The sequence below is a fragment of the Magnolia sinica genome, chromosome 18 (assembly GCF_029962835.1).
Source record: "Magnolia sinica isolate HGM2019 chromosome 18, MsV1, whole genome shotgun sequence".
NCBI classification, from domain to species: Eukaryota; Viridiplantae; Streptophyta; class Magnoliopsida; order Magnoliales; family Magnoliaceae; genus Magnolia; species Magnolia sinica.
In genome coordinates this window covers 17,018,894-17,042,707 of record NC_080590.1, presented here as the reverse complement: position 1 = coordinate 17,042,707, position 23,814 = coordinate 17,018,894, and the positions used below count along the sequence as shown (strand labels likewise).

The following is a 23,814-nucleotide window of genomic DNA, read 5'->3' as shown; positions in this document are numbered from 1 at the left end:
TAGTGAATAACGTAGGGCCGTTTATCTTTCCTTTGGCCCAAAACAGCCCCTATGGCATAATCACTTGCATCGCACATTAGTTCAAAAGGAAGTGTCCAATCTGGTGGACGCATGATAGGTGCAGTGGTAAGGGATGATTTAATTTTATTAAAAGCACTTGCACACTCATCTGTCCACTTAAATGGAACATCCTTTTGAAGAAGATTAGTCAAGGGTCTAGTAATAACACTAAAGTCCTTGATGAATCTTCTATAAAAACCAGCATGCCCTATAAGTGATCTAATATCTCTAACAGTTCGGGGGATAGGTAGATTAGCTATAATGTCAAGTTTTGAGCGATCTACCTCGATTCCATTTTTGGAGATAACATGGCCCAAAACAATTCCCTTTTGAACCATGAAATGACATTTCTCCCAATTTAAGACAAGGTGTTTCTCTTCACACCTAGACAAGACAAGAGATAAATTGTTGAGGCATTCCTCAAAACTACTCCCAAATACAGAGAAGTCGTCCATGAAAACCTCAAGAAATTTCCCAACCATATTTGAAAAAATACTTAACATACACCGTTGGAAAGTTGCTGGGGCGTTACACAATCCAAATGGCATCCGTTTGAAAGCAAACGTGCCAAATGGACAAGTGAACGTGGTTTTCTCTTGGTCTTCAAGGGCTATCTCTATTTGGTTATATCCAGAATATCCATCAAGAAAACTATAAAAGGAGTGACCTGCTACCCTCTCTAAAACTTGATCAATGAATGGTAGAGGGAAATGGTCCTTCTTTGTGACTTGGTTCAATTTTCTGTAGTCAATGCAAACACGCCAACCAGTGGTGACACGTGTTGGTATGAGTTCATTATTAGAATTCTGCACAATAGTTATTCCAGATTTCTTTGGGACTACTTGAGTTGGACTCACCCAAACACTATCGGATATTGGGTAGATGATTCCCACATCCAATAATTTGATCACCTCATTTTTTACAACTTCCATCATGTTTGGATTAAGACGCCTTTGAGGTTGTCTAATTGGTTTGGCGTCATCATCGAGGTGGATCCGATGGGTGCAAATGGAAGGGCTTATACCCTTAATGTCAGAAATGGTCCAGCCCAAGGCTCCTTTGTGGTCCCTTAGAACTTTCAACAATTTAATCTCTTGATCCTTCTCTAAAAATGAAGAGATCACCACAGGATAAGTTTTATTTTCACCTAAGTATACATACTTAAGCTCATTTGGCAGTGGTTTTAAATCAAGCTTTGGAACATTGGTTGGTGATGGTAGAGGTTGCAAGTCCTCCATAGATAGGATTTGAGTGCGCGGTCTCCATTGGCACATACCAATGTCCTGAGTGGTAGTGCTCTCATTATCATCAGAAATTTCAGCAAACACTTTTTCTAAATCAGAATTTTTCAAGTCTCCAATGACTTAAATCAATTCATCAGTCAGACTAGGTTCTAATTCCTCTTCTTCTATCAAGCAGTCCATGAAATTCAACTCATGGATCTCATTATTATCAATGGGCTGCTTACATAGATTGAAAATATTTAGCTCTAGAGTCATGTTACCAAAAGACAAGTTCATCATTCCATTCCTGCAATTTATGATTGCATTTGAAGTTGCTAGGAATGGGCGGCCTAAAATGATGGGAACTTGAGCGCTAGCATTTACACATGGTTCAGTGTCTAGTACAATAAAATCCACGGGGAAGTAGAATTTCTCCACTTGGACTAGCACGTCCTCTAAAATTCCCCTTGGTACCTTAATAGAGCGGTCAGCGAGTTGGAGTGTAATCGTGGTTGGTTTAAGCTCGCCTAACCCCATTTGTTTGTAAACCGAATAAGGTACTAAGTTGACACTTGCACCCAAATCTAACAAAGCATGTTCAATTTAAAAATTCCCAATAATACAAGGAATAGTGGGACTTCCCGGGTCTTTGTATTTGGGTACAACCCTTTGTTGAATTATAGCACTCACTTTCTCAGTAAGGAAGGCCTTTTTGTGCACATTTAATTTCCTTTTTACAGTGCACAAATCCTTGAGATATTTAGCATATGATGGAATTTGTCTAATGGCATCAAGTAGAGGAATATTGACAGTAACCTTTTGGAGCACATCCAACACCTCTTGATATTTCATGGGGACAGTTGGATTCCGAAGTCTAGATGGGAATGGAACTGGAGGCTCATATGACTTAGTCTCTTTATCCTTTTGCTGTTGTGGCTCTTGAACCATAGCCGGTTCATCATTTTCTTGAGACAGTGGCTCATCCTCCGGTATTTCTACTGGTTGCATTATCTTGTTATCGACCTCTTTTCCACTTCTCAAGGTAATGATGGCCTTAGCTTGTTCATGATGTAGCTCACTTGGATTTGAGTCTCCAATGAAATGTGTATTTCGAGGGTTTGGCACAGGTTGAGAAGGAAGGGTGCCTTTTTCCCTAGCATTTAGTTGAGTCTCAATCCTAGCCACAGCTGTCTTTAATTCCTGATTTGATTGGATTAGAGACTGATTCATTTGAGCTTGAGAGTTAATGAATGTGGTCAATGCATCCTCCACAGATGATCGCTTTGGCGGGGGCACATATGGTGCATTGTTATGTGCCCCAAATAAGTTATTTTGTGGAGGCATTTGAGGTGCATTGGGCACATTAATTTGTGGTCCATTCCTCCAACTAAGATTAGGATGGTTACGCCAATTTAGATTGTACGTGTTTCCCAATGGTTGCATAACTGACCTTTGGTAATTATTTATAGCATTTGCTTGATCATGCTCATGCGTGATATTTTGTACAACTGAGATTATTGGACAATCCTTTGTGTCATGGTCTGTACCACCACAAATGCTACAAAAATTACCTAAGGAAGTGTTTGCTTTAACCATATCAATCTTCCTAATTTCCAAAGCTTCGACCTTTCTAGCCAATGCAGCGAATTTTGCATTAAGGTCGTCTTCCTCTCTTAGGACATACATTCCCGCTTTCTCTCTAGGAATGGGTCTAGTTTGGTCTGATTTAGCAGAAACATCCCATGTCTGAGTATTCTCTGCTAACATATCTAGAAAATCCCAAGCCTCATTATGATCTTTATCAAGGAAGGTTCCACCACACATCATCTCTGTGAACTGAAGGGTATCCATGGTGAGCCCCTTTCGGAACGCATCAATCACGTGCCATGGTTCATAACCTTGATGTGGACAAGTAATTAGAAGGTCTTTGAAGCGCTCTCAAGCTTGAAAAATAGTTCATTCCCCTTTTGGGAGAATGACATGATTTCTTGTTTTAGTGCATTTGTTTTATGCTCGGGAAAGAACTTTTTCAAAAACTCTCTACTTAAGGCTTGCCATGAAGTGATGGTATTAGGTCTTAGAGAGTTGAGCCATGCTTTGGCCCGATCCTTTAGAGAAAATGAGAATAACCTAAGCTTAAGTACATCCCTATTGCCATTGTTTACTTGTAACGTTGCAATTACTTCCTCAAAGTCCTTGAGGTGCAAGTAGGGGCTTTAAGAATCTAAGCCATGAAATTTAGGAATTAATTGAATCACACTTGGTTTAAAATCAATGTTTCCTGTGTGAGCAGAAAACACTATGCAAGATGGTAAAGTTGATCTCTCAGGGTGTAAATGTTCACGTAAAGTCCGTGGTTGGTTTAACACATTCCTATGAACTTCATTTTCATCCTCAAGAGGAGGATTATTTTGATTTATAGTTGGATTTGGCAGATTTGGATTTGGATTATCAATTGGGTCTGCCATGGAATCCAAGTGATATTGAGTGCCTCTTCTAAGTGAATGATCAAGGCCTGGAACTAGTCCCCCTTCAGAGGAGAGTCGATTGTTTTGATCCCTACTCCAACGGGACATAAACCATCCACACCACACAACAAATACCACTAATTCAAATCGCAAGTATGATACTTAAAATAAAAATAAAAACTTAAATCAACAACCCAGGCGGCAGAGCCGACCATGAGGGTTCAATCCACAAAGCAAAATAAATCAACAACCCAGGCGGCAGAGCCGACCATGAGGGTTCAGTCCACAAAGCAAAATAAATCAACAACCCAGGCGGCAGAGCCGACCATGAGGGTTCAATCCACAAAGCAAAATAAAAAAATAAATAAATAAATAAAAGTAAAACTAATGCAGAAATTAAACTATGCTAATATGGAAAATAGATTCAGCGGATGATCTTTGTGATCAAACAGCAACTATAGGACAACCATAACACTTGGGTGATAAAATCCCAAGCAGGGCAACCTTATGTCATAGTTAGTGCTTGAAAGTCCCAACTGAATTTATTTTCAAAGAAAAAGAAAATAAGAAAAAAAAAATAAAATAAAATAAAATAAAATAAAATCTATGGAAAATCTGGAGGGTTTAGAAGAAAACTTACCTTGGCTATCTTGCACAGATCTGATCTATCTCAGTCTCTCCCCGGCAACGGCGCCAAAAACTTGACTGCTTGCCTCCAAGTGCAGAGGTTCATAAGTAATATCCTGTGAATACAGGGTCGATCCCACAGGGAGATGAATTGCGAGAAGGAAAAAATCAAATGCAAAACAAACTAAGTAATAAAAACTAAACTGATGATTTGATTTTTGGATTTTGAATGGATGTAATTCAATTGAATAAAAAAAAAACACCCAAGCTTCAAAGTTCCACACATAGATTAATGTTCCAAAATCATGATGACTTGGATAACACAACTAGGATCTGAGCACTATGGTCAGCCTAATCGGAAAATAAAACACTTTAAATATTTTAATAAATGATATAAAAGATTAGAAAATAATAGATTTGCACCATTGACATATATTCTCAAGCGTCAGTGATTTTAAGTATTCAATATCTATAGGATAATGAATATCAAAGAAATATAACAGGTTGAGAACATCTCCTATCTAGGAAATCTGATTAATCTAGGGTAAGCCTATCCATCAATGTAAATCTCATATGATGGAAACATATGGATCTTACAAGAGGATAAAAACAAAACCTAAATAATAGATAATATGCATACACCATTATTCTCATCATTAAAACAATCAATCATCATAATTTAAAGAAATATTAAACCCATGTGCTTCCCTTCTAGCTTGGGCTAGAGGGAACTTAGAAAAACATAATTAAATTGCAGAAATAAAAAGCAACAAGAAAGAAAGAAGAAAAATTGCAAATAAAAAAGATCTAAAAGGAAAGAAAGAACTTATAAAGCTTTAATAAAACTAAAAACTCTTTAAAAAAACCCTAAATATTGCTCTTGAATGCTTCTAATGATGCTTTAGAATGCCCTAGGAGGCCCTATTTATAAGTAGGGAACTCCAAACTTCGTACAAAGTTGAAAACCCTAGAAAACGCCTCAAATATACGTATTTTCCTAAAATAGACTTCTCGCTGCATAGTTCGTTTAAAACAGACTTCCTGCTGCGCAGTTTTCCAAAATAAACTTCACAGCTTCAAAATACACTTTTTTAGGACGATTTCAGGATTTTTCACTTCAAATCTTCGATTCTCTTCATTCCTCGCTTGGTTTTCTTGGATCTTTGGCATGTGAATTCTTCAATCTTGATCTCCTAAGATCCATCCATTGCCTTGGTGAATTTGAGCATCAAATTCTTACTTTTTAACACCTTTTTCAATCCAAGCTTTTAAATTCACCTTGCAACACATACATGAGTAAAATAGAATATTAAGATGATTTATGTTCATAAAACCAAGATATAAATGGCGAAAATTATGCAATATTTGAGTCTTAACACAACACACCTTGGGTAATGCCGGGTAGCATTGAAGTTCTCTTTCTAGCTTGGCATGGTGGTGGATTCAGAAAAGAAGAAAATAATCTATGGAGGCTCTCCTTTAATCAATTTGTGGTCAATTTAGGGTGAAAGAAATAAGCGGTGCATCCAGGACAAAAGTGTGTTTTCCTTATGATCAAGGACTGTCTCACGTAAAAGAATGAGTTTTTAATATGAATATCCCTCCAGATTGTTTCTTTTAGTTGTATCAGGGTTCCTGTTGTTGCTTTGGTACTTTTTTTAAAAATGAATTTTGTGATCTTTCAGAAAAAGAAAAAAGCTTGTACTTGGTCGTGCCAATGATTATCAACAAAGTCTGCATTTGGCCATGTACCAATATTTGGACCCGCTGGCATTTATTTTCTGCATGTTTCCCTTTTGAAGATGGACTCTACCCATCTACTACCTTTAACAAAAGCTAAATATGTACCGCTGCTGAGTGTGCAAATTATAGTGTTGGAAGATCCTTCTCTTTACCGCATGTGTTGCTTTAATCACTAACAAGTAGAGCATGGATCTGGACCGTTCATCTGGCAGGCCCCCCATCATGGCTCCAAACATCCCAGCTTTGATGATCCGAATTGTTTGATTGGACAACTTTTTAAGTACTGAAAATGGATGTGTTAAAAGAACTAATCCACCCTCCACATTCATCAGATGATTACAATATGTTCGATGACTCTGATTTTTGGGAAATAGCCTATCCATACCAGGGTCCACTGCATGAAAGATGATCGATCCAGATCTTGCATGGTGGTTTACAGTCAGTGGCACCATTTCTAATTTGTGAAATTGCATGGAATATCTAGCCAGTAAAAGCATCAAGTCGACTGAAGCACCATCCTCTCCAAAGAGTGAGACTGCAGCTGAAATGTCCAAAAATGCTCGTACAGCAGAAAATGACATTGTTACAAGGTTTTTAGGGAGATACTATTTTATTGATAGATCACACCCCTTATGCATTTGATAATATAATAACAGTACAACATTTTAATATGGTATTAATGAAAGCGGGAAAAAAGGGTGTAGGTTTCAGTCTCTTGGTAATTTTCTGCCCATGATAATGATTCGTGGGTGCTTCTCCACACTTTTAATAGAGGAAAAAGGAAAAAAGTTTATAAAATCTCATACGGGGCTTGCATGAGAAATATAATGGCTATGGGAGTTTCATCTGCTCCGAGAAAGGTAAAGGCATTGCCTTTCTCTTTACATTGGTAAAGATAGGATGTGAGAGAGCTCAGGTAGAGGTAGAGATGGAGATGATTGCATTCAAGTCAGCAAGGCATTCTGTTGGCAATCCAAGGAATGAATCCATGAGAAGATCACTGATGGGATCGACAGTCGCCACTCCAACCAACCTGCACTTCCCTTCACCATCCAATCTCTCGCCTCTCCCTCCTTTTATCTTTCCCCTCGATTCCTCTGACGTTAACACCGTCGAAACAAGCAATGGTGGAGCTCTGTAGATACTCCCCACAGAGAACAGGAACTTGGCTCTGAATTCCAAATCAACCTGCATGAAAATGCATACATACCCAGATGAACATTCAAGTAAGAAGAAAATTCAAGTCATCTTTCATGGAAAATGCCAAGATGGTCCAAAAATCAGGACTGTTTGATCATCAGGTCGGCCATGGTTGGTCCAAATTCAACATACATTTTTGGTCCAGAGTTCATTCATAGTTATAGCCCAACTAATGAACACTGGATCTTGAATGAATGCCACATCCCCACATATGCAATATGATATGGATATGATACTGTATAAATCTACCTGTCCAGTTTCTTCATCGATGGTCCCCTGAAAGAGCTCTGGAAGGATGTCAATCTTTAGAAAAGGCGGCAATGGCAATCCCAAGAACCTTGTCGTTGAATCCGTCAATGGTGGAATATAGAGAGTCTGCGCATCGAAAGAGATGGAGATTTTGTCGGATACAATAGCAGTGTTCTTTGTCCCCGCTGCTGTTCCCGTTCCTCCTTCGGCATTATAATCAAAGTCAGGATATCTGGAGATGCCAAGCTTACAGGACCTTAGAGTTTGGAACTTCACATTGTAAAGGACAGTTTTCAGCTGTTGGTTTTGAGTGGTTGCAGTAGTGGTGGGTCGTTGTGGGATTGGGCCTTTGTTGGAAGATGATGAATAAGTTATGGAATGTGTTTTGGGCCTTTTGGGTTGGACTGGAATAGAAGAGGGGATGGTTGTGGGTGTTCTTGTGGAGAGTTTGAAGAGGATTGGAGAATTAGAGGTGTTTATCTTACACCCCATTTGAGAGGTAAGAGTGCACCTACGTATGGAGGGGATGAGTTTGGGTTTTGAACGTTTTCGTTTTCAAGGAAGAGAGAATTATAGGATCCACGGCCCGAGGCTTTGCAGTATAGATGGATATTCAGTTCTGGCAACTGGGGTTCATGGGTCGTTGATCTGTACCAGTGATCTTTTGTCTCCCACCGTAGATGGGTGATGCTTGAAAAGTCCCCTCGATAGACTGATAGTCACCTTTTGATTTGTGGCCCACAAGTAGACGGTCAAGAACACGATCCACACTCAACTGAAAAGGGTCGCAAGACTAGTGAATATGTCTTCCAGTGAGGGAGATTTTTTTTTTTGGTAATGGTCCCTCCATGGTGGGGTCTACAGATCAGTGGTCTAGATTACCTAAAATGGGCCCCAGTTATCAGGATGGAAAACCCATGTGTATTATGCAAACCTTCAGCAGATTATTGTGATGGGAATTTTTTTTTTTTCTGAGGTTGAGAAGGTTTTTGATGTCTTTATTACCTTATCTTCTCGCCATAGAGTAGGCTTCCTTTTCCCTGGGCAAAATGACCAATATACCCTCTCTAATTAAATGAGTTCTTTTAATATAATTCAAATGTGACATTATAATCTCAAGAGGTCTGACCATGGCCCACTGGCAGAAATGATGGCATTACTCATTTTCAATTTGTGGACCAACATGATGCAGGGTTTGATTCTGGGTCCCACCAGTTTTGCAAAACCTGGTAGTGCCCGTGGAACCCAGTAATAAGAAGTTTAGTTGTTCCGTGGATAAGCCATGATCAAATTGGTGAGCTCACGGTTGCAACGAAGAAGAACAGTCCGTTGAGCAACTGGCTCCGTCCTTGAAGGACATCTTTTCCAAGACCAACCTGTCAGCCTTGTTAAATTCTAACTTCTTTTTTTCTTTTTCTGTTGTCATTTTTCCTTAAGTTGGAAAGAAAAAGGCTCCCAATTTTCTTAATTTGCTTGTCTTGATCTTTTTCCATTTCTATTTATATTTTATATATTTTTTTACTAGATTTCAGAATAGAAATGCACCTTCTGTGCTTGCAAAACATATAATACAACACTAACCAAAAAGGAGGAAGAAGAAGAAGAAGAAGAAGAGGAAGAAGAAGAAGAGGAAGAAGGAAAGAAAAGAAAAGAAAAGAAAAAATAAGAAGAGCTGCTATAACAATTCTAGAAAATCGATAATTACCAGCTACTAATTCTAGAACTTGCATGAGATGAGAAGATATGCCATCTCTAAATTCACTACTGACGTTCCTTGCATGAAAAGATACATTGAAACACAGATTCACTGCTGCTCACTTAAGCAGAGCTGCAAGGCGTGCTCCGCTTCCTTTAAGAACATGCGAGTAAGTTGCTTTTGTCCTCGTCGATAGACTATACTAGACCACCTGTTCCTGCTCATTCGCTCCTTTTCACGAGTGTGATGATCCACATTTTTGCTGCAATCCAAGAGAAGAACATTCATTCATAAATCAGTAGGTCCTGTGGCTGAGAGTTTGGTGTTGCATGCGCATCTACAGACGGATGAACACATCCATCATATGCATATGCACGTTCACTTGTGTATATACAGATAGATGCATGCATGACATGTGTGCTTGGACACCAAGAATGAAAACTGAGGGGATTGGCATACCTCAGGTCCTCGGCTCTCTCTGATATGAATGCCTTTTCAAGCAGTTCAGTGTCTGAAGCATCTGTTCCAGAACCCTCTTCAAGCTCCATCATCCTTGAAAAATGTACAATTCAGTTTCCATTAAAATGCATGCGAATAAAGGGTGGTGAAATGGCCTTTCAAAATAAATAATAATAAAGGGTGGTGAAATGGCCTTTCAAAAAAGAAAAGGGGGTGGTGAAATCGCTAACTGGGCCTGCATCTTTGAAGTCAGTAGTTTTCATTTTTCAAGTAACTACAGTTGGCATATGTTTCCAGAAATTTGAAATTTTAAAGCAAGGAAAAGTCAAACTGTGCGTAAATTAGAGCCCATAACAGGAACAAAGTCATCATTAGATACCGTAATTTAGAAAATAGAAGCTTTCATTTTGTGAACCATCAGATTTAGCTTTTGAAAGATCATCTTATATATCACGAAGATTAAGCAACAGGTTTCTGTGACCATACCCAATGCAAATTGCAAAATAACTCCTACGTCTATGTTTATTATATTGTCCTTCAACGAATTGGGTTTCCTTGTGGTAATTACCATTAACCTTGGTCATCGGAATTCAAGCAATGGGATTCTACATGAGAACAGTCTACTTGAGAACTAAAGAGGATTGATATTGTAGAAAGTTTTGAGAACAGGATCTTAGACAAGAATAATGCCAAGTGATTACTTCACAGAAAGGAGATCAACGAGTAATTGCAGAGCTCCAGAATCCCCACAGGCCTCCCATACTGCCGCACGTACTTCTGTATCAGATGGTTGTCTCTCCTCTCCAGATCCGACAAGCTTGCAAACATAAAAAATGACAAAATGGGAGAATTATAGATTAATGAATTCCATGTAAAAGAAAACGAAAGACATGAATTGAAACAGCATGAATGAGTCATGAGTAATGGTTTATTGTGACATAAAGATAATAGAAACTTCCTTACAAAGATGGCCAAAGTATGACAAACTTCTGAAATCATGTCACTGGTGAACAATTAAAAGATATCTGAAAATTTCTAAAGCTTGTAAAATGGTACTAAGGACCATCATATTTTCATTGTACAACAATTACTCTATTCCACATGTAGAACTGAATGGATATTAACTTTTTTCACTTCACTGTAATACACTTGCTCACTGCCTTAATAGTTGCATATTTGTCCAAGATGGCAGGATCTATAGATTGATTAGATAGGAAACAGGGCAATACCCTCAGCGCTTGACAAAATCTACAGCATAGGCATTTGCCATCCTTCAGAATTTCAACCGGAAAGTAAAGAAAAATTTATTGGGACTGTTTACTGTGCAACCATCTCACTGTTGAGGATGGAGTGGTTCTTCTGATACCATCGTCAACATCACAGCCTTGTCCCAGCTTACTTTGGGATGGTTTTATGAATCTCGTTTCACCAATTATTCCTTCGTAAGGCCCTACATCTGGTATGTGAACTATCACTTTGGGGGGGACACCCTACCATGAACTAGACTCCAAATATTAATTATCAAGATTGCTTGGATAAAAATTTCATGACCGGCTGTCCACCTGATGTCAACCCTCATGCTTTACCTGGACTTGCGACTGGCTGGCAAATCACTTCTGGACGCAATTAGTGATTCTTCTGATATGAATGTGAAAATTTGGTGTATTTAACATCACTGCATGAACTTTAATTCGATATAATTTTAGCACATGTACTCTGGAATGTGGATTTTCAGTCCTCAAAACAGTCTTGACTTCTCGTCCTGAAGGGAACTGTGATATCATTCACCCAGCACCCAGTTGACAAACGTTTGAAGATGGTTAAGAGTTTCAACTACTGCAAACCAGTGGAACTCCAGAAGTCCCAATTCTTTGTCCACTGGCATATAAATAGATGGTTAAAAAATTCAGCAATGGTCCAAATTCAAGGGAATGCCTAAATGGGGAGATTTTGCGAAATCCCCTATCAAAGGTGGGCCCATCAGATCGATGGTCTGGACCACTGAATGACAGAACCACCTACATGGACTAGTTTGCTATAGGACACCCTAAATGTCTTGTGGCACAATATTAATAATTACCTTAAACACTAATACTATTAAAAACCCATTCCTAAGAATCTTCATTAAAAGCATGTCTGTATTAATTCCAACTATTCAAATGAAACATATTGTAAAGAAAAACATACCTCTTCCAGTAGGGATGTAACCTGAAGAAGCTCGCTCTCTTGCATGGCTATGGTACGCAAGGCTGTTAAGAAATCCTCAGGGAAAACCAACTTATTCAAATAAGAGGGAGCCTTGCGCTGACCACTCCAACTATAATTGCAAAATAGGCCATTTGAGTTCTTATTCCTGTCTTCTTCATGCAGAGGGGATCCAGAAAAAAATCCATGATCCAGCAGACTTCTTGGTAAGAGAGACCTCATTTCAGCCTTCTGTAAGATTGATTCAGATCCATTAATATTACAAAAAACAAATTACTTCTGAGGAGAGAAAGCTAATTCCAACCATTTCTCACTCATCAGAATCATAAAAACCAAGCATTAGGCAATACACATAATATTCCCTGAAAATTGAAATACTAAAACCAGGAAACATTTTTGGAGAAAAAGCTAACCTGTATTTCTAGAAGCTGCACTTTGGAATCAGCTAATGGAACACTCTGAAAGGCTTCCATTGGATAATGAACCTGTACCAAATTTTAATCAGATCGCCAATTTTTCATCCAACTGCATGTTGATTAGTTATATTAATTGCCATCGTACTCTGCAAAACTTAGGATGGAATGAAATTGGACCAAATAAGCATTTTCTGGAAGGTAAGCTCAAATTGTACTGGCCTCCTCACAATTGCGGCTAAAATCGCTAAAATAGCTAATGGAGGAATGTGAAAGCTAGTAGTACCGGAGGCATTACCATGAGATAGTCATCTGGATTATTGTCGATGACAAATCCGTACAGGTACAGTAACTCCTGCAACAAAGGAAATAGGCCGTAGTAGTTTAGAAGTTTGAACGGGCACCAGGAGCTGTGGAGTTGTGCTTGCCCTAACTATTCAAAAGAACATTTATACAATTTCTTTGGAAAAATGTGATCCTTTACTCAGAAAGTAGTCTTTGTTGCTAATGATGAATGTATCATGCACCATCAAAAGTATTCATCATCATCTTAGCCTCTCTCCTGGCAATGTGGGTTGGCAAAAGTTTCGATGATCTATGGTTTGGCCGAGGATATGGTACTTGATAGGGTGGAATGTTCAAACAGGATTCGGTAGCTGACACCAATTAGTTGGGATAGGGTTTACATGATGATGATGGTTGGAAAAAGTTTTGGGAGCAACTGCCAATGGGCACCGACCTACCTCTTCTACTCGGGCTCTTGGAACTGGTCACGGCAAAGGATCACATTGACACCACTCACCAACATGTTACCACCCAGTATGGTGCAAGATGTGAACTGAAACTGGAAGGAGTGATTAAAAGAGAAGAAGGAAAGAAGAGGAAGAGGCAAGAAAGATTTCACTCCCAAAAGGCAGTCAGAAATTCTTCTTCTTCTTCTTCTTCTTTTTTTTCTTTTTAATGGAAGAGTGGTAAACCAGGGCTGAACAGCATGGGTGAAATATTTATGAATGAAATGAAAAACGCAAAATAAATTGGCATCCCAAAGCCCTAAAGGAAACAAGGACATGGATGAAGATAAGGTCCAGACAATTTTGGAGGGGTTCACAATTTTCCCAATAACTCAGCGGGTCACTATTAGTTCGAGAAGATTCACTAAAACATTATTGCAGGGGTCATTAAGTAAATTATGGGCCATGGAGGCAGCCAAATATTATTCATAAGATCTTGAACCCATATTGAGGATTCAAGGTCCCTTAAGTCACATCTTATTTGAAGGTGATGAGATACACAATTCCCTTGCAAAAAGGTAAAGGCTTTGGATCTCTCCTAGTATTATACAATCTCTGTTCCTCAAGTAATTTAATTTATTATCAACATATTGTTCATCATCATCAACATGGCCTTATCCCAACTATTCGGGGTCCACCTTGAAATTGTTTTGCCAATCATTTGGAATTGGAATTTTTGTGAAAGTTGTTTCTTATCAAATGAAGAATACAACTTTGGAGTCTCGACCAAGGCACCCTTACATAGCACAGAGCATTTCCATAGCATTAGTAATATGGATTTCTAGATCTTGCAGTACAGGTTCGAACCATACAACGACCAAAAGGTAGTATGCTTTATCTGCCCTTGGCAGACTAACTTTTTGGATTCAATGAGACCAACTTGTCTCCAAGAAAAATACACATCCTTACAACGGAATTCCAATCACCAACATTCCCCACAACATCACGGGTCAGCTAATACTGGGGGAAAAAAAAAAAGGCACATCCCAATTCCCATGTAAGGCCGAACTGGATAAGATGCATGGGCAACCCATATTCATGGTTAGATCTCTTTTATAGGTGCATGTGGAAAGAGTCTGCGCTTATATGCATGGGTTTTAAAATGGTTATGACACAGCCATCTTGGCCATATTGTAACTGTATTGGTCCCCACCGTTACATGATATAGGCTGTATGAGCCCATACAGGCTGACACGGTCCAATATGGGGCTGATAGGCCTGATACGGGCCAATATGGCCATAAATGCCGTCTCTCTCTCTCTCTCTCTCTCTCTCTCTCTCTCTCTCTCTCTCTCTACTTTTTTCTTCGTTTCAACCCTTGAGGAAGCTTAGAAATTTATTTTAGACTAGATCTAGGGCTATTTTGGAATCAAACATAAGATATAAGTGGGATTTGATGAATCAAAGCAGATGGGCCGGTTTAGGGAAAAATCAGAAAAAAGGGGCTAATCATCACTTTGTTTCGTTTTTTTTTATTTTTAATTTAATTTAATTTTTTATTCTTTTTATTTTTTAAATAACTTCTTCTGTCTTGTATTCTAATGACCTGTGAAATAGTCCACCAAATCGTACTTGATTTCTTTGATCAGGGCATAATTGATTGACTTTCAGCATGTCATGCCAACAAACAACATTCTTATCAAAGAACAGTTTGATAAACCATTAAATACATAATAAAAACACACACAAAAAGTGACAAATTCTGGTGTTTTACATTTTTTTCCTATTTTTCTAACAATCTTTTGAATTTTTCGGCCAAAAAGATAAATAAATCTGCCAATATAGTCTAGTATCATCCAATATGGGTCCTATGCGGTTCAATATGAGCCGTTCGTATCATTTTTGGACCCATCTGGCATGCCACCAATACCATTACTTAGAACCTTGCTTATATGTGTAATCTGTGGGTGATTCCAAATTTTCCATTTCCTTACAAAATGACTATGTACATCAGCATGTTTTGCTCTCATGGAATGCAAGATCAGATGAAATTAGGTTGAACTTTGGTTGTTGCCGAGTCACTGCATAGGAGTATAGAAGCTTATCCTGATTCTTCAAAAAGAGGACTACAACTAAATGGATAACAAAAAATAAGTTACAGTATTGCATACAAATAAAGATATTAGGGCCTGTTTGGGAGCGTGGATTCGGAACCCTCTGGATTTGAAACCCCCTGGATTTGAAATCCTCCTATTGTGTTTGGCACCCTAGATTGGGAATCAACTTTAATCCAAAAGTAGCTATGCATGGTATATTTACAGGGGTTTGAATTTAATTGCTAAATCAACTTTAATATCTCTAATTAGTGACGTATGTAATGTTTGACACAATGGTTGTAATAAGCCCGCTGAAATATATGCTTTGCCCGAAAATGATGAAATTCCAAGTCTTGGATGGGCCACAAGCACAATATCATGTCCCGGTGACTAACCAAAGATTTTTAACTGCTGATTTACATGGACAATGTTTGGACGGTGCTGATCATAATATTAAAGTAATTATAGTGATGCAATTGATAATCTAATTGTTTTGGGATATCATTAGTGGGCCATGTTCCCAATAGAATAATAGTCTGGTGACACACATGTTACACATGCAACTCTTGGAAGGATTTTAGATGTAATCCAAGCTCTCACTGTGGATTTGAAACCCCCATTTACTTTATGCTGCCAAACAACCAGGGGATTTGAAATCCCCTCAAATCCCCCCAAATCCATGGTGCCAAACGACCCCTTGTACATTCCATAAATGTACTTGAATTTCTTTTATTTACACAAATTCAATATATTATGCATAAAGTAGCCTACCTAAAGCAATATAATTTATGTTAAACTTAGTATGTTGCCAGTCATATATTATAAATTACATTGAATATAATAATATGCACAACTAAACTATCTTTCGGAACCAAGGTATTAAAAAATGGTTATGTAACGACCGTTACTTAATGGTAACAGTGGTAACTATTAAGCGTGAGGGCTTATGGGGCCAAAACATGTTTTTTTTTTTATTTTTTTTATTTTTTATTTTTTTAACGATTGTAACGGCTGTTACAACCTGTATCGTAACAGTAATGACAGTGGTCGTTACAGCCACCGTTACCGTTATGGAATACCTTGCTCCTAACAGATGTGAGGGAAAACCCTAAAAATATTATTTACTGAAGCAATCGGTCTCTCATTGACTCTAGAGACTTTGACCTATCTAAAAAGACATTTTGGACCTCTTATGAGCATGTTGTGGTAATGCGTTTGGATTTGTTTATATTTAATAACTTTTGCACATAACTAGCAAGAAGTGCCAATTATGTAACCCACCTAATTTTCAGCCAACTCAGCATGCTCATGTCAAGGCCATGTCAAAGCCAATCCAAGACAAAATTATGGATCAAACTGGCAAGAACTTTAAACAAGAAAGTTTGTTGAAGAAAATACATTAAGTTATTTAGGAAGGGTTGCAAAAAGTAAGCAGTGCAAGAACCATTCATGTAGACTAGAAATAGTATATATATATATATATATATATAAAATAAAGATGGATAACAGGCACAGGTAAGTACCTCATTTCCTTTATTCCCATAACTAATGCATATCTCTTTCTCAATTTGTAAGGCATTCTGGTCAGCTTTCAAATGTATAAAAAACGACAATTATTCAGATAAGAAAAATGCATGAAACATGGAAAATGAACTCATACATGCACTATCTACACAAAACACACAATGAAAAAGAAAGAAAACTACTTCAGCTAACTGGAAATCAAAAGCTGAAAATTTTCAAGAGCTGGTTGACTGTGTGAAGGAAATACACTCATGTCCACCTAACTCCAGGAAAACCAATAAAATGATTTTAAAAAACAAAACATACGCATCACTCATCGTGGAAAGTCAAACACTTACCAAGCAGAGGAGAAACTAATGCACCAGAAAAAGCCTTTTCAACATATATTTTTCTGAATGGCGTTTATGCTTTTTAAATACAACGGATAGTATAACCAGAAAAACCCTAGAATTTTTTAACTTGCATACTATTAAGATGAAAAATCTATAAATGGAAACTTCACTACCAGATAGAAGGTACATCGAAGAGGGAACTCCAGTGGTTGATCCAGTTTCATCAACTTCCCATGTTGCTGCGGCCTTTAGATCTGCGTAAGAGATAGTCTCCAGTTTAAGGTAAAACACTTATTGAACTAGTCATTGTGATGTTGAGTTTGTAGAATCCTTACTTTCACCTAGAGCTAGGAGATGGTAAATAGTAGGGTTATTCAGAGTTATCTACAATATTGCCTTTTATTTAGGTATCATTTCCTTCACTGACCAACATTCCGTCTTCTGGAGTGCTGTGTAAAGAAAAAGACCAACCACAAGAGGCAAGTGGCATACCGTGGTTGCAGAAATCAATGCCAGGAACAAGACCCTCCACCCAAATAGTCTCTGGTTGTGTTGAAGTCAATTTATTTTCAGTGACTTCTTGTTCTCCTCCGCAAAATTGGCTTCCTAAACAAAATCAAGTTAATCATTTTCATCTTGAAACCATGGATTAGTCCCCTAAAACCTGATCTCTAGATCTTTCATACCCTTCTACAATCAATCATAGAACAAAAGTATAATAATTCAAAAGTCGTTGTATTTCTCCATGGAAGCCATACTAGAATAATCAGGTCGAGAGTAATGAACTCACCTCTTTCATCCTCTCCGTGACTTGACATTTCACCAGAAATTTGGGCCAACGGGGCTCCAAAATCTTTATTAAGGGAGAAAGAACCATTTTCTTGCACTCTTGGTACTTGAGGAAATACATAAGTACGTGGAAAAGGAATGTTCAAAGCGCGAGTCCAAAATATGGAATTTGCCCTGACATAACACCATTGACACATTAAGGAATCAAATTTATTTGTAAAAGACACAGGTAAAGGATAAAAGAAATAAGTTTATGCAGCTAAAAACTGAAGTCATGAAGCACTGAGTGACTTCTTCCAGCTATTTGGCTTCCATGAAATGGAATGTTGGAGAAGCGAAAGCGACAGTAGAATGAAATTAGATTCAATCTCAAGTAAAATACAACGATTGCACTGTTTGATACTGAGGGTGATTTGGATGCATGCAAAATCACAAGTGGAATGGATATCTTGGTGAAATTGATGGTAGTTATCTGCTTCGCTTTGAGGCAGCAAAAAGAACAGGAATACAATGCATTAGATCCCACTTCCAGCGCCAAAAAAAAATATCTAAAACATTTCAGATCCCACAAGAAGCATTTCGGATTTTGATTTGGGGGAAAATCATCATGTCCTTCAACTTTTCAGGAGTCGGAACATCCAAACACAGCCTAAATGTCTACCTTTATAAAAACTTCTAGCATTCATAGACATGGACAGGATGGACAGCACTGAAAGACAGTCATGGAATTTCGCCAGAACAAATTTGAGCAAGAATTTCTCATCCTTCATGTCAAAATCTGCAAACTGTTTGTCCTTTGGCAACTAATTGCCAGTACCTCTTAAAGTAGGATATCTGTTTTGCTTAGAAAGCATGTTTGGTTGAAAGATATCAAACTATTTTATTGAGAAGAGATGCATACCAGAGGAAGTCTTCGAAACTCGCCTCCCTAGACAAGTAACAAACCAGACCACAATGTTTAGTATGTAATAAATTATAAAAGAGGTCACAAGTTCAATCAGTTGGAGCACAAGTTACAGTCCACAAGTGGATAACTTCCAACCTTTTAACTGCATGAGACATCCAAACAGCCCAATAGGTTGGCTCCACCATGAGGATCACCTTGTGTAAAAATCAGCATATCCACTCATTAGGTGGGCCACTTGTATATTGCTATTTATCAATGGGTAGAAATTGTTTTCTATGGTGTGGACCACCTGATGAGCAGATAGCGCTGATTTTTGCATGAAGTGATCCTTGTTATGGGGCCAGCCTATTAGAAGGGTTGGTTGTTACATGCGCTTAACAGGAAAGTTATCCACTGGATAGACCATAACTTGTGGGCCAACTGGTTGGATTTGAGACCTTCTCACTAGTCACTACAACAACAACAACAACATTAAAAAAAAAAAAAACCGAAGTAGTATTTAATCCAACCAAAAGAACCTTAAAAGGATAAACGCGGCCAACTAAAAATTGACAGTTCCCAAGTACTTCAATGTAGTGCCAAGTAAATAAAGACAGGCCAGATTAAATCTGTTTAAGTCCTAGTGCTGTTAAGCAAGAAAAAGAAAGACACAATTCAAGTTGTAGAAATACGCAAAGATCAAGATACAATGAAAGAAAATCACACAAGAAGCACATTTAGAGAAGTTTTCATCATGAGAATGCATGTATAAATAAAAACTGGAAAAAGATGACGCAATTTTCTGTGGAGGTTTGTGGCAACTTAAGAAATACAATGAGGTTGTACTTTCAGTCAAGCTCATAAAATTAATAGGCTGCAGGTTAATATCAAAATAAAAGAAAATCCAAACAGTAATCCAGTAGCTAGAATAAACTTAAGCATTGTCAAAGTAACACCACATCATTTATTCCCAATGATCAATTTAAGGTAGAAGATGGAATTTGCATACCTTTTTGATTCCCCATCAAGAGGTAGAAGTTCCTCCAGAAGTCGCTTCACCTTGTTGTCAAACAAAGCCCGTAAATTCTTCTTCTGTAACAGAAACCTGCTTTCAATCATATACATTGAATAAACGATGCAAATGATGTGTATCAAAATGACAACTGAGATTATAATTCAAAGAGAAACAAATAATGGTGTGCAATCTACAGAGATCATGGATTAAGACAGGAGAAAATACAACAGGAAGTTCAAAACAAGCGGGTTATTGCAATCCAAGAAATGTTGGGCTTTCCCATAGATGATGATGACAGTTTTACCTGCAATTCAGTTGCCCGATGCAATGTCGTCCCCTTCAGCTCTGAGAGTTCATCATCGGTGAACCAAAGTGGATTTCCAAAGGTGGTTGGAAGCATATCGAGGTACCTACCATACTTCATGTAAGTACATCAAGAAAACAAAATTGAATAAAAAAAAAAGATAATGAAATAAATGCATACGTCAACGATGTCCATGAATAAATATGCTAAAAACACCAACCACAAATTTGAAATAAGGAACACCCATACAAACAAATAATGAAATGAAAATGACTGCAAGATTTCTTTTTACAATGTAATTAGCATTGATACAGATGTGAGAAAAATAAGAGAACTACACGTAGCATCATCTTCTAAGCTATAAGTGCATAAAAATAAAATCACGTGGCTGACCCTACAACATCTTAACAAGATGAATGCTCTGCCCAGTTGTCTCATGCATGTTAACATGCCACACATGTATGAGATCCCAGCTGGAAAATAATGCTACTCCACTCATCAGCCAGGCCAGACTCAATTACAACTCTCCTTTTCTTAGCCAGTTCATGTAATGCTTCACAACCCTTGCAGTGGAGCGTTTGAGGAGTTGGTGCCATTAGCATCAGAAACATGTACAAAGAAATGGACCATTGATTAACCTTTTTGCATGTATGTCGTTACCAGCGCATATGACACTTGATTAGTGGACCAATTTGATTTTTGAGCTACAGAAAATTTGCCATGAGGCCCACCCGAGGAGTGGTCCACATCAGAACACATTTTGCCACGTTGACACAGGTAGGGTGGTTGGAGATGCACACCTGAGCTTAGCATTCCTCTCTAAAATAAATGCATTGTCTTCGCTACAAAACTAGCATCAACATACACTTTTAAAAAGAAGAGAAGGATGGAGAATCATGCATAGCATATAATGGTGAACTCTATATTTGTAAAGATGTAACTACAAGTGGACAACCCAACAATATCTAACAAAATTCAAATCTCATTGTCCCTAGAATCATCTATCCGAATCCACTAAAATCGAAAAGAAAAAATCCATAGCACAAAATGCACACATACGGCTTCCAAGAAGAGTCCTTACGAACATGCTCCACTGTCAGGAACAGAATCATTAAAAACCGATCATCAACATCACCTTCTTCGAACATGGCTCTACATTTCGGTCCTAAGGTCGGATCTTGCAACACTCTCATCGGAGTTATAGCCAGATCGAGAGGAACAACTAGAAGAATACCTGAAGGAAAAAATAAAATAAAATCGAAATTAAGGTGAAATGAGCAAAAATTAACTGAATTGATCAAACATCCGTTATTGATTGGAACTACCATTACCTTCCCCACTATCGTCAGCAGAGAATATACCGAATCCTTTTGTGGGACCACAGTATCTGATTTCGCAACTGCGTAATTCGACTCCATTCACCTGCATTCGAGTTCCAATGTATGAGTAGCGGGAATCTAACAGCACTTATGAAATTCGAATTTCCAAAATTCCATCTTGAAACGCGTATGAAGAAATCCCCGCCCATTATATTTGGATGGTGGGGGTATGTATGCAGAAGCTTTTTCTTTAACTGTTTGTATAATAATCGAATTGAATATTTTTTTTAAAAAAAATTCAAATATGAAGAAGACAACTACAACGTAAAACGGTTGTGGTTGAGGATAGCTGACCTGCAACCACTGTAGGAACCGTTCTAGTTTCGCCTCTGCCCGAGCTTCTTCCATGTTGCAAGTTAAGGTCAATGGAGTCGACTTTGGATGATCGGAAATCAGCGGCGGAAGTTAGCGAAATACACCGTTTCCGTGTGAAGAAGAAAACGCGAGAAAGATGGATTCCGGCGCAGTCGAGGAGGGGATTGAGGCGGACCTAGTTCCTGCGCCACGCCGCAGGCTAACTAACGGGGAGAGAGATGTGAATGTGATTGCTACTCGCGAGAGTAGGATTTTCGAACCCCTACCGTCCCACGTGTGCCAACGACGTACGTGTGTGCAAGATCTGTGTCGTTCTTCGGGTGGGACTTGCAGTGAAAATGGACTTGTTTGGTCATCACACGAGCGACGTGAACAAAACATGGACGATTAAAAGTTTTTTGGGGCATGATACATCGGTGGTGGGGTCCAAGTCCAACGGGACAACGTTCTGAATAACTAGACCGTGGGCCCACTGGTCAGGCTGAGAACCATACTAAGGTGTGAATGTCTTCAGCTGGGAGCTGATCCACTGCCCCGGTGGGCATGGCATTTTGTGGATATCACATTCGTGTGTATGATGATCCGAACAGGCATCTGTGGGCCCACTGTAGATGGGCCACTGATTAGACTGTCCTAACCATCTAATAAATGGAGCTTTTCTCCTGAAATATCAGCCATTGTCTGTCCATTTGTAGGTCACTGGTTAAAGGGCTAGGTTTTTTATTTTTTATTTATTTTTAACAACTGGTCACCTACTGGCAACAGAACTACAACTTCCACGCTAGACATGTTTCTTGTCAACATGCCACTAACACAGGATATCAGCAGCATGCAAGGTTGGGCCCGACCTTTTAAAATCAAACCGATATCTTTTCTTCGGTTTTGCTGGTACTGATCCTCCACTCGTTTGGGAGCTTGCATCTTGAATGGATTGGATTCAACCGCTCAAATATACTAGAATCAAGGTGATTCTCAGTCTTCAATTATATTTGGCATCTTGTAATTATAATACGTTAGAATCCAAACCTTCCATTTGAAAGCTTGTATTTGAAATGCATCGGAGTTCTTTATTTTCACAAATCTTGAATATGATTGATTAAATCAGTTTTAATATCTCAAAATCAATATATTTATGATATTTGACAAAATGTTTAAGCTCACTAAAATATATACTTTGATAGAAAATGAGAAATTTCTAAGTTTTGGGTGACCACAAATGTAAAGAGCACAAATGAGACTTACTAATGCTTTTAAATTGTTTATTTAGATAGCCATTGAGATAAATTGGGCATTGCAATTGAAATTTAAATTATTTTAGGGTATCATCAACATATCACAAGTATAGTAGCCTGGTAGCCTAGGAATCCTACTTCACACATACAACTTCGTTGCATTAAAAAAGGGAGCTAAAAAAGTATTTCACTCCTAATACATCATAATCTCATAAAAATGTTAAAATTTCAAAACACAATAAAATTTTATATTTAAATATATGCATTCCCATTTACCTTCGTATACACAGAGCTAAATAAGTAGGTTTGATTTCATTTACATGACCTAAGTACAAGGTGCCAAAATAGCCCTTACTTCACCTCTCCCACTCTTAGTGGTAGACTCATAAGAGTTTCAACACGAGGTCATGGGTTCAAGTACCCATTGTAGTGAAATACTACTATAGTGTGAATGCGTGAGTGAGTGCATATGGTGAAATCCCACCACAACTCCACAAGTTATGGTGCCTTGCATGGGGTTCTCTAATTTTAAACTCCATCCCATTTACATTTGACTACCAAATAGATAAAGTCATTGTTGAGAAGCGCAGAAGCTGAGCCCTTAAGATTTGACGGTCTACACGAGTTTTGGAATCCTCACAAAGTAGAAGATTAATGCTTCAATGGCCCACCTATCTACTACTAAAGCAAATGGATGTATTTACACCTCTGATTCTATGGTATAGATGGCCCCGGATTACAATTTATGGATTAGATCGTCCAAAGGACATGCCAAAATGGCTAAATTACGGTACACACTATATATCTCTGTATACCTACAGCATTTTTAATGATTTATTTTACGAGAGAGTTTCTTCCTTTTATTGAA

The 23,814-nt window shown here is 38.2% G+C and overlaps 2 protein-coding genes across 3 annotated transcripts; both read right to left on the bottom strand.

Moving 5' to 3' along the window:
• Positions 1-6,657: 6,657 nt before the first annotated feature.
• Positions 6,658-8,464, bottom strand: LOC131232536 (uncharacterized). Its single transcript, XM_058228841.1, has 2 exons — positions 7,571-8,464; positions 6,658-7,309 (listed from the first exon to the last, which is right to left on the bottom strand). Exons 1-2 carry the CDS (start codon positions 8,060-8,062, stop codon positions 7,034-7,036), a joined length of 768 nt encoding a protein of 255 aa, XP_058084824.1. The 5' UTR covers positions 8,063-8,464; the 3' UTR covers positions 6,658-7,033.
• A 757-nt stretch (positions 8,465-9,221) lies between these two features.
• Positions 9,222-22,008, bottom strand: LOC131232535 (uncharacterized). Of its 2 annotated transcripts, XM_058228839.1 has the most exons (16): positions 21,694-22,008; positions 21,352-21,442; positions 21,080-21,254; positions 20,021-20,126; positions 19,711-19,793; positions 18,717-18,743; positions 17,817-17,989; positions 17,519-17,632; positions 17,200-17,280; positions 16,694-16,758; positions 12,642-12,698; positions 12,344-12,415; positions 11,913-12,161; positions 10,427-10,542; positions 9,726-9,818; positions 9,222-9,528 (listed from the first exon to the last, which is right to left on the bottom strand). In XM_058228839.1, the coding sequence occupies exons 1-16, from the start codon at positions 21,745-21,747 to the stop codon at positions 9,375-9,377; spliced, it is 1,710 nt and encodes a 569-aa protein (XP_058084822.1). In that variant the 5' UTR covers positions 21,748-22,008; the 3' UTR covers positions 9,222-9,374. The 2 variants fall into 2 exon arrangements, with proteins under 2 accessions (XP_058084822.1, XP_058084823.1); XM_058228840.1 differs by lacking the exons at positions 21,352-21,442; positions 21,694-22,008 and having other exon boundaries at positions 20,021-20,134; positions 21,080-21,218.
• Between the last annotated feature and the right edge of the window lie 1,806 nt (positions 22,009-23,814).